Source organism: Dipodomys spectabilis, unplaced genomic scaffold, assembly GCF_019054845.1.
Source record: "Dipodomys spectabilis isolate Male_0828 unplaced genomic scaffold, ASM1905484v1 ptg000032l, whole genome shotgun sequence".
NCBI lineage: Eukaryota > Metazoa > Chordata > Mammalia > Rodentia > Heteromyidae > Dipodomys > Dipodomys spectabilis.
The window spans coordinates 22,618,952-22,632,886 of NW_024870709.1; the positions used below are offsets into that span (position 1 = coordinate 22,618,952).

Sequence of the window (13,935 nt, forward strand, 5' to 3'; positions counted from 1 at the left end):
TTCAAATGTTTTTTCTTTCATGTGATTGTTTCTAACATATTTATAAGATGATGTCTTTGTTGCTTTGTATGTCCCTCCCCCACAGTATAACCCCTGCTTTCATTGTATTTGATGTTGGTATAATTTGTGGAGGGGAAGGAAAAAAAATCATTTAAATATTGATACAGGTGGACCCATTGCAACAAGGAGATGTACAAGTCGTTATGTCGAAAAACAAACTTTACAACTTTGGCCAGGGGGTTGGGGGGGTGGGAGATGGGAAGGGATGGGAAGGGATGGGAAGGGGAAACAAAGGAGGAGCCAACAATGCTTGATAAGAAATGTACTCATTACCTTGCCCATGTAATTGTAACCCCTCTGTAAGGCATTTTCACAACAAAAAAAAATGACCTTTGTCCTTCTGAAACCAGTTTATTGGCATAATTTCCATCTATTTTTCTTGCAAAAGACTTCTTTTTAATTCTTTCTGGCAGAAGAATGTTGTGTGGTTAAGAATAAATATTTAGTAAAAACATTACCCCCCATGGATAGTCTGTTGTTTGTCTATATCTATAATTTTAAGAAATAAAACAGTACTAATTTGCACATGACTTACCAAATAGAGAATTTCTTTTGTATGTTTTTTCCCCTATCTTTTCCCAAAATAGGTAACCATGAATTCTTATGTTATCTTCACATATAGACACATTGCATTTCAACATACTGCCTTATCCCATTCTTTTCCTCTCACCACTTCCTTATCCCCTTTAAAACCACCCTAGATTCACAAACACATATTATATATATATATATATATATATATATATATATATATATATGTAGGTGTGCATGATATTCTTTTATCTTTCATAAGTTGAAGGGCTTCAAGGCTGATTCCTCAGCTTGGCTAATTGTGGTAGTGTCTGCTGCACAAATCATGGGTGTATAAGTCTAGTAGACTTTCTGGCCCTGTCATCTTCCAAGTCTCAGTCTCCTGAGTAGTTATTATAGATCTGCTTAACAATATAGTTCCAAGGAGAAAATGTTTTTTAGTGGTAGAATAGGGAAGGACTTTAATTTTTGATTGAGTATATTGTTTCTGAGGTAACTCTGTGATTTGCTAATGAAAAATAAATCTGCTTAGATAATGTGATTATGGCACCCTTAGAAAAACAAGACAAATGGCTACAGGCTGATCTGAAATGTGTTCAATGATGGTTTGTAAACAAGTCCCTGGGAACCTTGAGGACATAAGTGTATTTTCTATCATTATATCTAGTACAGATGATTTAATGATTAGTTCACAATGCCCAGTAGAACAACACTGTTTTACTCCTACTGGGAATCCTCTGGAAACTTAAGATAAAAATTCCAAAATGCTTTGAAGAATTGATTTGTAGCAGAAGAAAGAAATGCTGCTTCCTTTAACTTGGAGTTTTGGAGAAATTGGTATGCAAATAACAGTGATTCTTTCTATGTCATTTATAGAAAATAAGCACATTTCTAGTTTCCAGTAATTTTTAGTCATTGGATGAGAGTATGAAGCTTTTCATAATTGTTATTATACCCTTGCCATGTATGTATGTGTAAGGGGACAATATGTAAATAAGAAATTAAAATGTTATACAAAGTAGCTTTTAAAATTATTTTCCAATATCTGGGCAGATGGAAATTAATGTCCAGCTGAATATATATTTCTTATTTATCATTTATTGTGTCAATAACCATAATGTTGGAAACTTTGCTGTTAATTCGTAGATTAACAACAACGACAACACAAAAGACATGAGTTCTACTAATAAGGACAATATATACTCAGAGATTATTCTAAATTGTGACCATTGTTTTAAGTGAGCCATAAAATATACTGGTTAAATTCTTTTATAATTTTTTCAGAATTCTGTTTTAAGGTACATGTGTTTGAGTAGACAAAAAATATGTTAGATTCCTTGAATCATGAGACTAAGGGCTAAAGACAGAGAAAGATATTCCAATAGGTTCCCTATGCCATTTTGCGTACTATACAATGCTTGGATTAATGCTAAATTAATCTTTGTTTGATCTGGTATTATGAAGATAATTTGGTCATTTGAAGGTATAAAGGATCTTGGGTAAATTAATTCAGGTAGTTTATCTCATGGGTTAGATTTCATTTATTTAATATTTTGACTTGTATATACAAGAGCTCTCTGTAACACATATTAAAAGGTAAAAATTCTTAACTTCTTTCTTCATTTATTTTGCATAGATACAATGAAAAGTTATTTTGCTTATGTTGATCTGTATTTATTAGAAAGTAAGTTTTTTCATAAAATTAGATGATTAATCTTTATTCACAATAAAAATGTTTTTCATTTATGGTAATACAACAGTTTGTCTTCTTTTATGTCTTTATCCCAAAATATTTCCCACAAAGTATTTTTTGAATTCTTTGAGATTATTTAAAAATCATTAAAATCATCTTCTTACCACTAACTAAATGTCATATTTTGACTAGGGACAAAAGTAAACAGAAAAAATGAAAAGGATATTACTGAAATTGAAAGCACATATATCTGAGAAACTCTTCTGTTTGAAACCTTAGCATGAACAATTACAATTATTTTGGATTACTAAAAAAGGAAGTTTACTTTCTGCTCATAATTTTTTCCTACTAATTAGTCCTCAAAGAATATGCTATCTCTCCTAAAGGTTATTTCTTTTTTTCCCTTGTCTTTCCTAGCCATTTCGAAGTGTGATCTGACTTAACCTCAGGTCTAAAGGTTATTTCTGAATGTAACTTATTTTTGCTTCTAAAAATTTAATGGTATTACATTATAATTTCAAATTATAATTTTCAGTACCATATCCCTCCTTCAAAGGGAAGCAAGAGGATTTCACTGTTCTTGTCTCTTTTCTTCACTGTTAACTTGTTGGAGATAATTGTCTTTTGCATCACTTCGTATGCATATATTGGCAGAACTTCTTACATATAAATATACCACATAATGTCATATACAGGAATCATATTACAAGTGAAGTTAATGGTGGATACTCTATCTCAAGCTCATTTCTCCTTTCCCCACACATAACTCAACTCTCATACTAGGAAAGTTAGCGTTTTAATCTGAGCATGTATTATTCACATGTGTCTCCATGTAAAGAAGAGATTGAAAAAAATGCACTGTACAACGACAGTGGCTCATGCCTGTAACCCTAACTACTCAGAAGGCAAATATATGAGGATCGTGGTTCAAAGCTAGCTGGGGCAGGAAAATATGTGAGACTTACTTCCAACTAACCACTAAAAAGCCAGAAGTGGAGCTGTGGTTCAAGTGGTAGAGGGATAGCTTTGAGGAAAGAGCTCAAGTGGTAGAGGGATAGCCTTCAGGAAAGAGCTCAGGGAGCGCACCCAGGCCATGAATTCAAGCCCCAAGTTTGCAAAAATAAACAAAACTCCTGAAGTTTTATACTAATGAGATCATAGTTGTTTTTATTTCTATACACTTACTCTTCTCAAATACTGTATATTGTGGTAATTTCCCATGCAGCTGCTATAGCATTTTTATGGCTTTTATTTGATATTGTAATTATTTTGTAATTATATTGTACTTATATGGGAAATTAATATTTATGTAGGTAATATATGAGCGTTTGAATTTTCTCACCTTACCAGTGGGCACTTTATTTTGTGTATTGTGTATGGAAATTTAGCATTCTTATTTCACTTCTTGGTCATTTTAACTTTTTCAAGTGGAAATTTGATAATTTACATATTTTACTCTCTACTTTTCATTTTTCTTTTTCTTAACTATTTTTGCTCATATTTTTTATTTGAGAGATATTTTTTATTTTATGTTAGCTGAGAAATAAGTTTCTTTCATATACACAGAAAAATATATTTTGTAATTTTGAGTATGCCTTAGACTTCAGAGGTGCTCATTTTATGTATTAAGATTTTGTAATTTGTCTCCTCCAAATAAGAATGGCTAATAGACACATGAAGAGATGTTCAACATCTCATGTAACTGTAACCCCTATATATCACCTTTATAATTAAAATTTAAAAAAAGATTTTGTAATTTGTTCTTCATTAAATTCCTTTACTTTAGAATGGATTTCTCTAATTGATATATTACAATATAACCTTTAACATTTTATAATTAAGTTCTGACACAGGAGTAACTTTACTTCTATGTGCATCAATAACAATGTTAGAGCAATCTATTAAATTAGTCTTCCTTTTAATATCTTTGTATTTGATTGAATTTATTATTATTTTATTATTTTCATATCACATTCATGCACATATTTTAAACTATTTCTGAGCACTTTTTTTTGAGACAGAGTCTCAATTCATAATCTTCCCATCACATCCTCCCAAATGAGCTCTTTATTCTTCTGCCCCAACGCCTTGGATTGTTTCTATTCAATAATCTAACATTTCAGCTAAGTCTTTCAATTTTAGTTTGACATCAATTAAGGTACTTGCCAGTCCTTACTATTTATGTTTTCTTCTTGGGGAAATTATTTGATTTCCATGATTTTTGAAGAGTTTAGGCAGTTGAAAAAATTGTTAGACTGAAAAGAATTTTCATGTCCCTTTGTCTAAGTATCATTTAAATTATATTATTTTGGAGAACTTTTAAGGGATGTTAAAGTAGAGGAATAAATTATTTAAATTAAGAGTTATAGGTATGGCTCATGGTGGAGAGCCAGCCAATGAGCAAAAACTTCAGATACCAAGTTCAAGTCCTGGTCTCACATAAAAAGAAAATAAAAAATTAAACTATTAAGAATCACTCATTGGGAATTTGTTCATCTCAGAATTCTTTTGTGACTGTTATTCACTTTTTCCCCCTTCTAGTTTAGTGACAGTCTTGTCATCTATGGCTGAGGAAAACCAGACTCTAGTGACTGAGTTTGTGCTCACAGGACTCACAGACCATCCAGGGCTGCAGGTGCCCCTCTTCCTGGTGTTCTTATTCATCTACCTCATCACCATGGTTGGCAATCTGGGACTGATTGCTCTCATCTGGAAGGACCCTCACCTTCACACCCCCATGTACTTATTCCTCAGCAGTTTAGCTTTTGCTGACGCGTGCACTTCTTCCTCTGTGACTCCCAAGATGCTTATGAACTTTTTGTCTAAGAACCATGTGATATCCCTAGTTGGGTGTTTCACCCAATTTTATTTTATGGGTTCCAGTGCGACCACAGAATGCTTCCTTCTGGTAGTGATGGCCTATGACCGCTATGTGGCCATATGTAATCCCTTGCTTTATCCAATGCTGATGTCCAACAGACTTTGTGTCAAGTTTATCATTGTTACATATTTTGTTGGTCTTATGCATTTAACAATTCATGTAGGTTTATTTGTTAGATTAACTTTCTGCAAATCCAATGTCATTGATTATTATTACTGTGAAATTTTAGAACTGTTCAAGATTTCTTGTACAGATTCTACAGTTAATATGTTAGTCCTTTTAACTTTTTCCACCTGTATACAAGCCTTCACTTTTCTAACAATCCTGGTCTCTTATGCCCATGTCCTCTTAGCCATTCTGAAGAAGAAGTCTGACAAGGGCAGAAGCAAAGCCTTCTCTACCTGCAGTGCTCATCTGCTCTCTGTGACTTTGTTCTATGGCACTCTCTTCCTCATTTATGTTTGTCCTGGTTCTGGACCAGCTGAAGAGAATGAAAAACTATTTTCTTTATTTTACACAATAATAATTCCTCTGCTAAATCCTTTCATTTATAGTTTGAGGAACAAAGAAGTTATAAGTGCCTTGAGAAGAAAAATAAATAAATAAATAAATACCCTCGGCGTGTCAAACTATGTCTTATTTGCATTATGTGAAATAAAATCTTGATCCTACGTATTAGCCTGTCCTCTACCATTTTACTGGAATTTCTAGGCACAGAGTATGACATAATATAGCTTTACCTTTTCATTCTTTGCCTATTGGTTTCTAGATTATTTGCTCAATGAACATCTGGTAGTGTTAACCATACATAGCTTATCAGAAATAATGAGGTCTACTTTATATGGACATATAACTCAGTATGCTCACCCACAAAACATAGCCATAACATATTTATGACTAAGATTACAACTTTCTTCAATGATGGTTCATATAGCATATATTGAATAATTTTGTAATAGAGGAATATTTGGGGGCATTGAACTTCAGTTTCACAGACCAGCTTTGCTATGATATTACTGTAGTATCAGATTTAGTAGATGCTGTGAGACACAAGGTAAGCACAGTAAATCAGAGATAAGAGAACTGGTTTACTACTTAACTATAAGAGTGTAAAATTATGTTCATGGATTTCTGATATAAATAAATATGCATGCTCCTATTTTAGTTGAGCATATCCCTGAGCTGAGGTAAATTAGTGTCAGGGATTTACATTTTGTATTTAACAAGAATTATACAGAGATGGTTCTGTATATTATATAACAACATGGCTAACTTCTTGTTGTAGTGAACCAATTACATTCCCACAGCAATTACTTAGGAAAAATAATTACACAAAAATGTTACATTTGGAGATGGAGGAAATGGCAGAGGTGCAGCTAGGAGCTTACCAAGCTCTGATGTAGAAACCAGTTTTAGGGTTCCAGTGAAAAACCCAAGGCTAGCTAGTCACACCAAGTGTGCCCTCATAGTACAGAGAATTTGGCCAGAGAGGAAATATTAACGTAGCTTGTTTAAGAAGGCAGATTCGAGCCCTCGCTGGTAGCCCGGGCGGCAGCAGTGGCTGTATGTCAGCTGCTGCCACGACCGACGTATCATCAGACAGAACCGGGGACAAAGGCACTGAAGATGGAGTGAGAGGATCTTCTACTCACTGAAAGCACAAACTGACAGGAGCAGAAATTTTCATCCTGCTGACCACAGATAGATATAGACTACAGACGGCCCAAAATCCAAGGGAAAGGTGCTCTAGTTATCTTCCCTCTCTTCCTTTCTCTCTCTACATTGCTCTAATCGTATTTTCTCCTCACAATTCTCCCTATGTCTATTAATTTCTGGTTCCCTGACTCCTTTGATTTTCTTAGTCCATTGACCCCTAATTTTCTGTTGTTGAACTAGATTGTTATCTATACTTGTTTTGACTGTGTGAAAAAAATCTGTGCGACTACAGAGCTCTTGGTTGATGCTTGTTTTAAAATAGTGTTCTAGCTCAGATTGCTTTTGCTTTCATACCCAAATGAGCAGAATGAGCTGGAGAAACATAAGAAAAATGGCAAGTCAAGCATTATCTCCCCCTCATGATAAACAGGCAACAGAGCAGTTAATAAATAATCCAGAGGAGAGTCCACAAAATGCTCTACAAACCCTATGGTAAACATGGTGAATAAAAAGATTGAAATCCAGCAAAATGCTTTTTGTGACCATGATAGGACAATATGTAAGAGTGATGAAGCTAACCAAACATTAATAGAGGAATTGCATGAGCATGAAAAGGCTAAACAAAGATCAATAGAGGAATTGTGTGAACGAAATGAGAATAAACAAAGGTTAATAGAGGGGTTCATGGACTCCACAAACAGAAAGCTGGAGGAATCCATGGAGACCACAAACAAATTTAATGAATTCCAAAAGAAGGAACAAGAGTCCACTGAAAATACAACGACTCAACTAAGGGATTTGAGAATGACCACTGAAAACCAAATCAAACAGGTAAAGAAGTCAGTACAAGATCTAAAACAAAGCTCCAACAAAGAAATTGAAGCCATAAAATCTGACCAATTGGAAGGAAAGGAAATAAAAAACAAAGTCAAATGTCTTTACAGTAAGTTAGACCATGCAGAAGATCGAATCTATGGAATTGAAGATAGCCTAGACATTACAGAGAAAGAACAGAAAAGTATTCAAGAGAAATCCAAGAAATATGACAGATCCATTCAACACCATTAGAAGGCCTAATTTAAGGCTAATGGGTATAAAGAAGAGTCTAGAGACAGAAGCTAAAGGCTAGGAAATTTATTTAACAGAATTGTAGAAGAGAACTTTCCAAATATACAAAAAGATAGGCCCATTCAGATACAGAAATCTTTAGAACCCCAAATAGCCAAGACCAGAACAGGACATCCCACAGCCATATCGTAATCTGCTTTTTTGTTCAAGGCTGACACACTGTACCATTTGAGCCACAGCTTCACTTTTGGCTTCATAGACTTCATTTATACAGTCTGTTTTAGAATGCAGTCACAAGTCATTCTGTGCACCAAAAAAATTAAGTATAGATTAAAATCAGGAGGCTGAGATCTGAAGATTGCAGTTCAAAGCCAGCCTAGGCAGGAAAGACTGTGAGACTCTTATCTCCAATAAACCACTCAGAAACCGGAAGTAGCTCTGTGGCTCAAGTGGTAGAGTACTAGCTTTGCACCAAAGACCTGAGAGACAGTGCCCAGGCCCAGAGTTCAAGCCCCATGAGCAACAACAACAATAACAAAATATGCAGGTTAAGACACTTTTAGTCAGGAACAATAGATTTTCCAATTAGAGGAAGTTAAAATACTGTCAGTGTTCCACTGCAAAGAAAGAGAGATACTCTTTTTAAATATATAAAACCGTAAAAGGTATGTGTAGCTGCAATATTCTTTTGATATATCCAAGATTAATTGAATTGGGTTATTTGGACAATGGGACAGATTACAGTGAGCATTGGAAACTATTTGAAATACCCAATTCAAAGGAAAACTAGCCACTCTGAAATCGTTCATTTTTTTTTTTAGAGTATTGAACCAATGTTCTCTCTACGAATTTTAGTTTCTGCCATTTGTGTCCATCCCCTGACAAAAAATCTCCAAGACTCAGGAAAATGTTTCTCTCTTCGATCACTTGGCAGGAAATTAATTTCTTGAATGAATATTGGTGCTAATATAAAAACTGAGGACTGTGGGAAAATCAGCTATAAAACTTTGCAAGAATAAAACAAATAAAAGCAGCCACTGAGCAGGAAAAAACAAACAAATGAAAAACCAAAGAATATTTCTCAACACCAGCTCAGTGAAGTCTGCTGTGAGCTCTGATGAAGTCTCACAAATTTCACCTACTCAACCAGGTCATCCATTGTTGAAGGAGAAATACGTGTGCTTAATATTTTTGTATGGAATATGATTCCAAAATTCTCATTGGTCTCTTTTCTTTGGTTCCCCCTTCTCAAAGTCCAAATCTATGGTAGGTTAGTTCGACCAAAACTAAGATTAAGTCTTTCACCCACTTACTTATTGGGCAGTTGTTTCTTTGAGGATTTGTTGTTGGGTGGTTTAATTTTTTGAGTTCCAAGTATATTTTAGATATGAGACCCTTGTCCGTTGTATGGCTAGTAAAGATCTTCTCCCAATCCGTGGGCTTTCTATTGATCTTGCTAGCTATGTCATTTGCCCTGCAGAAGCTCTGCAACCTTATGCAATCCCATTTGTTCAACCTTTCTTTGATTTGTTGTGTTTCCGGGTCTCTATTCAGAAAATTTCAGCCTGAGCCAAGGAGACCCAGGGTTTCTCCTATTCCATCCTGTAATGTTTTCAGAGTGTCTGCTTTGAGTTCAAGGTCTTTGATCCATTTGGAGTTGATTCTGGTGCAGGGTGATATATAAGGATCTAGCTTTAGTTTTCTACATGTAGTTAACATGTAGTTTTCTACATGTAGTTAGTTTTCTACATGTAGTTTTGCCAGCACCATTTACTGAAGAGGCTGTCTGTATTCCATTCTATTGTTTTAGCCCCCTTATCGAAGATTAGATGGCTATAGGTCTGTAGGTTCATTTCTGGGTTTTCAATTCTATTCCATTGGTCCTGAGGTCTGTTCTTATGCCAATACCACTTAAAGAGAAGCTTCTGAAGAAAGAAGGATGTCCAATAGACACATGAAGAAATGTTCAACATCCCTAGCCATAAAAGAAATGCAAATCAAAACAACATTGAGATATCACCTCACTCCAGTTAGAACGGCAAAAATCAAGAACTCTAACAACAACAGATGCTGGAGGGGATGTGGACAGAAAGGAACCTTACTTCATTGTTGGTGGGAATGTAAACTTGTTCAACCACTTTGGAAAGCAGTATGGAGGTTCCTCAAAAGACTTCACATAGAACTTCCCTATGACCCAGCAATCCCACTTTTGGGCATTTACCCAAATGTTCACAAACAAGACCACACTAAAGCTACCAGCACAACAATGTTTATTGCAGCATTATTTACCATAGCTAAGACATGGAACCAACCCAGATGCCCCTCAGTAGATGAATGGATCAAGAAAATGTGGTATATATACACAATGGAATTCTATGCCTCCATCAGAAAGAATGACATTGCCCCATTTGTTAGGAAATGGAAAGGCTTGGAAAAAATTATATTAAGTGAAGTAAGCCAGGCCCAAAGAAACATAGGTCCCATGGTTTCCCTTATTTGCAATATCTAGTATAGGTATGAGTCAAGCGGAAAAAGTCAGATAATGTGATGTTAGGAAAACGAACCCTCAAATATGTATTTTAATGTTTTCGTTTCTTTCATGCATGTGTTTCTAACGCATTTATAAGATTATTTCTTTGTTGCTTTGTATGTCCCTCCCCCACAGTGTAACCCCCGCTTTCACTATATTTGATGTCAGTATAACATGTGGAGGAGACGGGGACAAACAAGTCGTTTAAGGATTCAGGTGGACCTGTTGCAACAATGAGAAGTACAAAATGTCATGTCAAAACCAGCTTTACAATGTCGGTGTGGGGTGGGGGAGGGGGGGTATGATTGGGTGGGGGGAGGGGGGAGGCTGGGAAGGGAGGTGAAGGGTAAACAAAGGAGGAGGCTGCAATGCTTGGTAAGAAATGTATGCATTATCCTGCCCATGTAATTGTAACCCCTCTGTACAGTATGTTCTCAAATAAAATAAAATAAAATTAAAAAAAAAAAACTAAGATTAAGTTCCCTAACTATGAAAGAGTAACTAATTGAGTATCTTGCTGTAAATGGGTATTGTGTCTGTCACTGAGGTGGACATAATAGCTTGCTGCCACTTTATAGCCTATTTTAAATGATATTTTGAAAAGAGGTATACAATTTAACCTAAGTTACACTTCAGAATTGTGATGTTCCAACATCTGTTTTCCATGTGCTGGGATTATAAACATGAATATGCATACTCAATGTATAACTTACTTGTGTTCTTTCTACTTTATTTCTCTTCTAATTTTGACACTTTTTATGGAATAAAAGATATATTATTGTTCTTTACATTATCATGGTAACTCCTGAATTATTATTTTGTTAATAGTATTATCTAAATGCTTGTCATTTAAGTATTCTGAATTGGAAATTCTGAAGATGTAACTTCAACATATCTCTTTCACAAACCCCTCTCTTTGTGTATGATATCACATAAGCCCCAATGATTCTACTCCATGAATTCTTTTGATTTAGTTTCTTTGTCATTCTTCTAGAAGCATCTTTTCACACAGGGATTAGGTACTTTGTATGAAAGTGAATCACTTTCATATTTTAAAATACTCATTTTTTAGAACTTTCTGAAAGTATGATGTCTAGTTCTACAGTATTTTGTCACTTTAAATTTTGGTGCAGATTTTTTATTTCATTATATCCTTAAGTTTTACAAAGGAGTTTCTATCCAACATATCAATGGGTGAGCGATGTCACCCATCCTTCCCTATCCTACACATTCCCTCAATTTCTCTGGCTTATTTGATACATTTTCTAGTTTGTGATCTTTGAAAAATGGAACTAGTTTCTTAATGCACGAACATATATTAATGCAAGAATAACCCTCTTTCTCCTCTTTAAAGCCAATTTTTATTAAGAACAATTATGTAAATGATAGTTCATATGGAATGATTTATCTAAAGGGCTTACAGCGTGACCTCTGTGACAAAAATCAAGCTCTTTTGCATAGCTTTCAACTAATTTTAGAGCCCTAGACTTAAGAAAAATCATTTTCTTGACTGTGTCTGTGTCAGACTCAGGATAAATTTTACAATTTACTTGCAATAATTTTTATTTTTATTTCTAAATATTTAAACAACTGAAATTTAATTTTTCTTTCAACATTCTCAAAAGTTTCATTTTTTTATTTTTTGTTTGTTTTTTATTGTAAAAATGCTGTACAGAGGGGTTACAGTTACATGAGCAACGTAATGAGTACATTTCCTATTGAGCATTGTTGCTTCCTCCTTTGTTCTTTTACTTTTTTTACTTTGTGCCAATAGCTTCCACAAATGAGAGAAAACATGTGACATTTATTTTTGTGAGACTGGTTTATGTCACTTGTGATGTCTAGTTTTATCTACTTTCCAGCAAGTGACATAATTTTATTCTTTATCGCTGAGGGAAACTTCATTTTACACACATACACACATACACACATAGGTATATGTATATAGGTAGGTAGATAGATAGATAGAAAGATATCCATCTATAAATATCACAAATTCCTTTATCCATTCAACTGCTGATTGATAGACACCTAGGCAGAATTTACTCAAAAGTTTCATTTTTTATAAAATAATAAGTAACAATGGAGGATTCTCATGAAAACTTATGGTTTATTTCAATTCTTTTACAACAATTTCCAGTTCATAAGTACAACAAGAATATTATTTTTACATTTAGTGATTTTATTTTTGTTCTTCAGGGGATGTAGCAGTGAGGACATGGAAAAGGAAAATGTAACTTTATTGACAGAGTTTGTTCTCATTGGACTGACACAACAACCGGAGTGGAAAATTCCCCTGTTTCTGTTGTTCCTGGTGATATATCTCATGACCGTTATGGGGAACCTCAGTCTGATTAGTGTCATCTGGCATGACCCTCACCTGCACATATCCATGTACTTATTCCTTGGGAATTTAGCTTTCGTAGACACTTGGATATCATCTACAGTGACACCCAAACTGCTGGTCACATTGTTAGTCAAAGACAAAATGACATCTCTCCTTCAATGTTTGACACAGTTTTTTTTCCTTTGGATTCAGTGCACTGTAGAATGTTTTCTCTTGACAGGATTATGACCAATAGACTAAGCATCCAGGTAATTGTGCTGACGTTTGTAGTAGGATTTCTTCATGCCATAATTCATCAGCATTTTTTAGTCAAAATAAATTTCTGTGCTTCCAAAATATATCACTTTTATTGTGACATTTTGCCTTTATTGAAGAATTCTTGTACTTATCCTTCAGTTAATTTTATGCTGGTATACTTTTTGGCTGGCTCAGTTCAAGGATTCAGCTTTGTGACTGTTCTTGCCTCTTATACTTTGGTTATCTTTGCAATCTTAAAAAAGAAGTCCATCAAAGACATAAAGAAAGCCTTCTCCACCTGCGGAGCCCATCTCTTCTCTGTGTCTTTATACTTTGGTACTCTTCTTATCATGTATGTGCGCCCCGCCTCTTCACAGAGAGATGAGGAGGACATGATGGACTCTCTAGTTTACACTGTCATGATTCCTGTGCTAAATCCCATTATCTACAGTCTGAGGAGTTCTACAGAGGAGTTGCCTTTTAACAACGCATTTTATGAATGTCTTGATCAATGTCCTCCCCCTTTCAGCATTCTCACTCATCTGTCCCCTACACAAACCCTTCCCTTATTCTTAATTGTGTAGCATATACATTGGATTCTGTACTGCATTCTTCCTATTTTCTCCTCATCATTCATCTACCATTTTCTCCTTGACTCTACTCCTCTTCTTTCCAGAACCCATTTCTGGTATTCCTTTAGTGGAACTTTTTTGGGGGGGAGGAGGTCCAGTCGTGGGGCCTGAACTCTGGGCCTGGATGCTGTCCCTCAGCTCTTCAGCCCAAGGCTAGCGCTCTACCACTTGAGCCACAGCAACACTTCCAGCTTTTGTCTTATGTGGTGCTGAGGAATCGAACCCAGGGCCTCATTCATGCAAGGCAAGCGCCCTACCGGTGAGCCACTTTCCCAGACCCTGATTTAGTGGAACTTTGAC

General features: G+C 35.2%; 1 protein-coding gene and 1 pseudogene across 1 annotated transcript; both read left to right on the forward strand.

Moving 5' to 3' along the window:
• Positions 1-4,844: 4,844 nt before the first annotated feature.
• On the forward strand, positions 4,845-5,771 carry LOC122105616 (olfactory receptor 5AC1-like). The gene has a single exon (XM_042676934.1). It carries the CDS (start codon positions 4,848-4,850, stop codon positions 5,769-5,771), a length of 924 nt encoding a protein of 307 aa, XP_042532868.1. The 5' UTR covers positions 4,845-4,847.
• A 6,821-nt stretch (positions 5,772-12,592) lies between these two features.
• LOC122105499 lies at positions 12,593-13,587 on the forward strand (annotated as a pseudogene).
• The last annotated feature ends 348 nt before the right edge of the window (positions 13,588-13,935 follow it).

Coding starts and splice junctions, on each gene's coding strand:
- LOC122105616 (XM_042676934.1), top strand. CDS start 4,848: ATGGCTGAGGAAAACCAGACTCTAGTGACTGAGTTTGTGCTCACAGGA.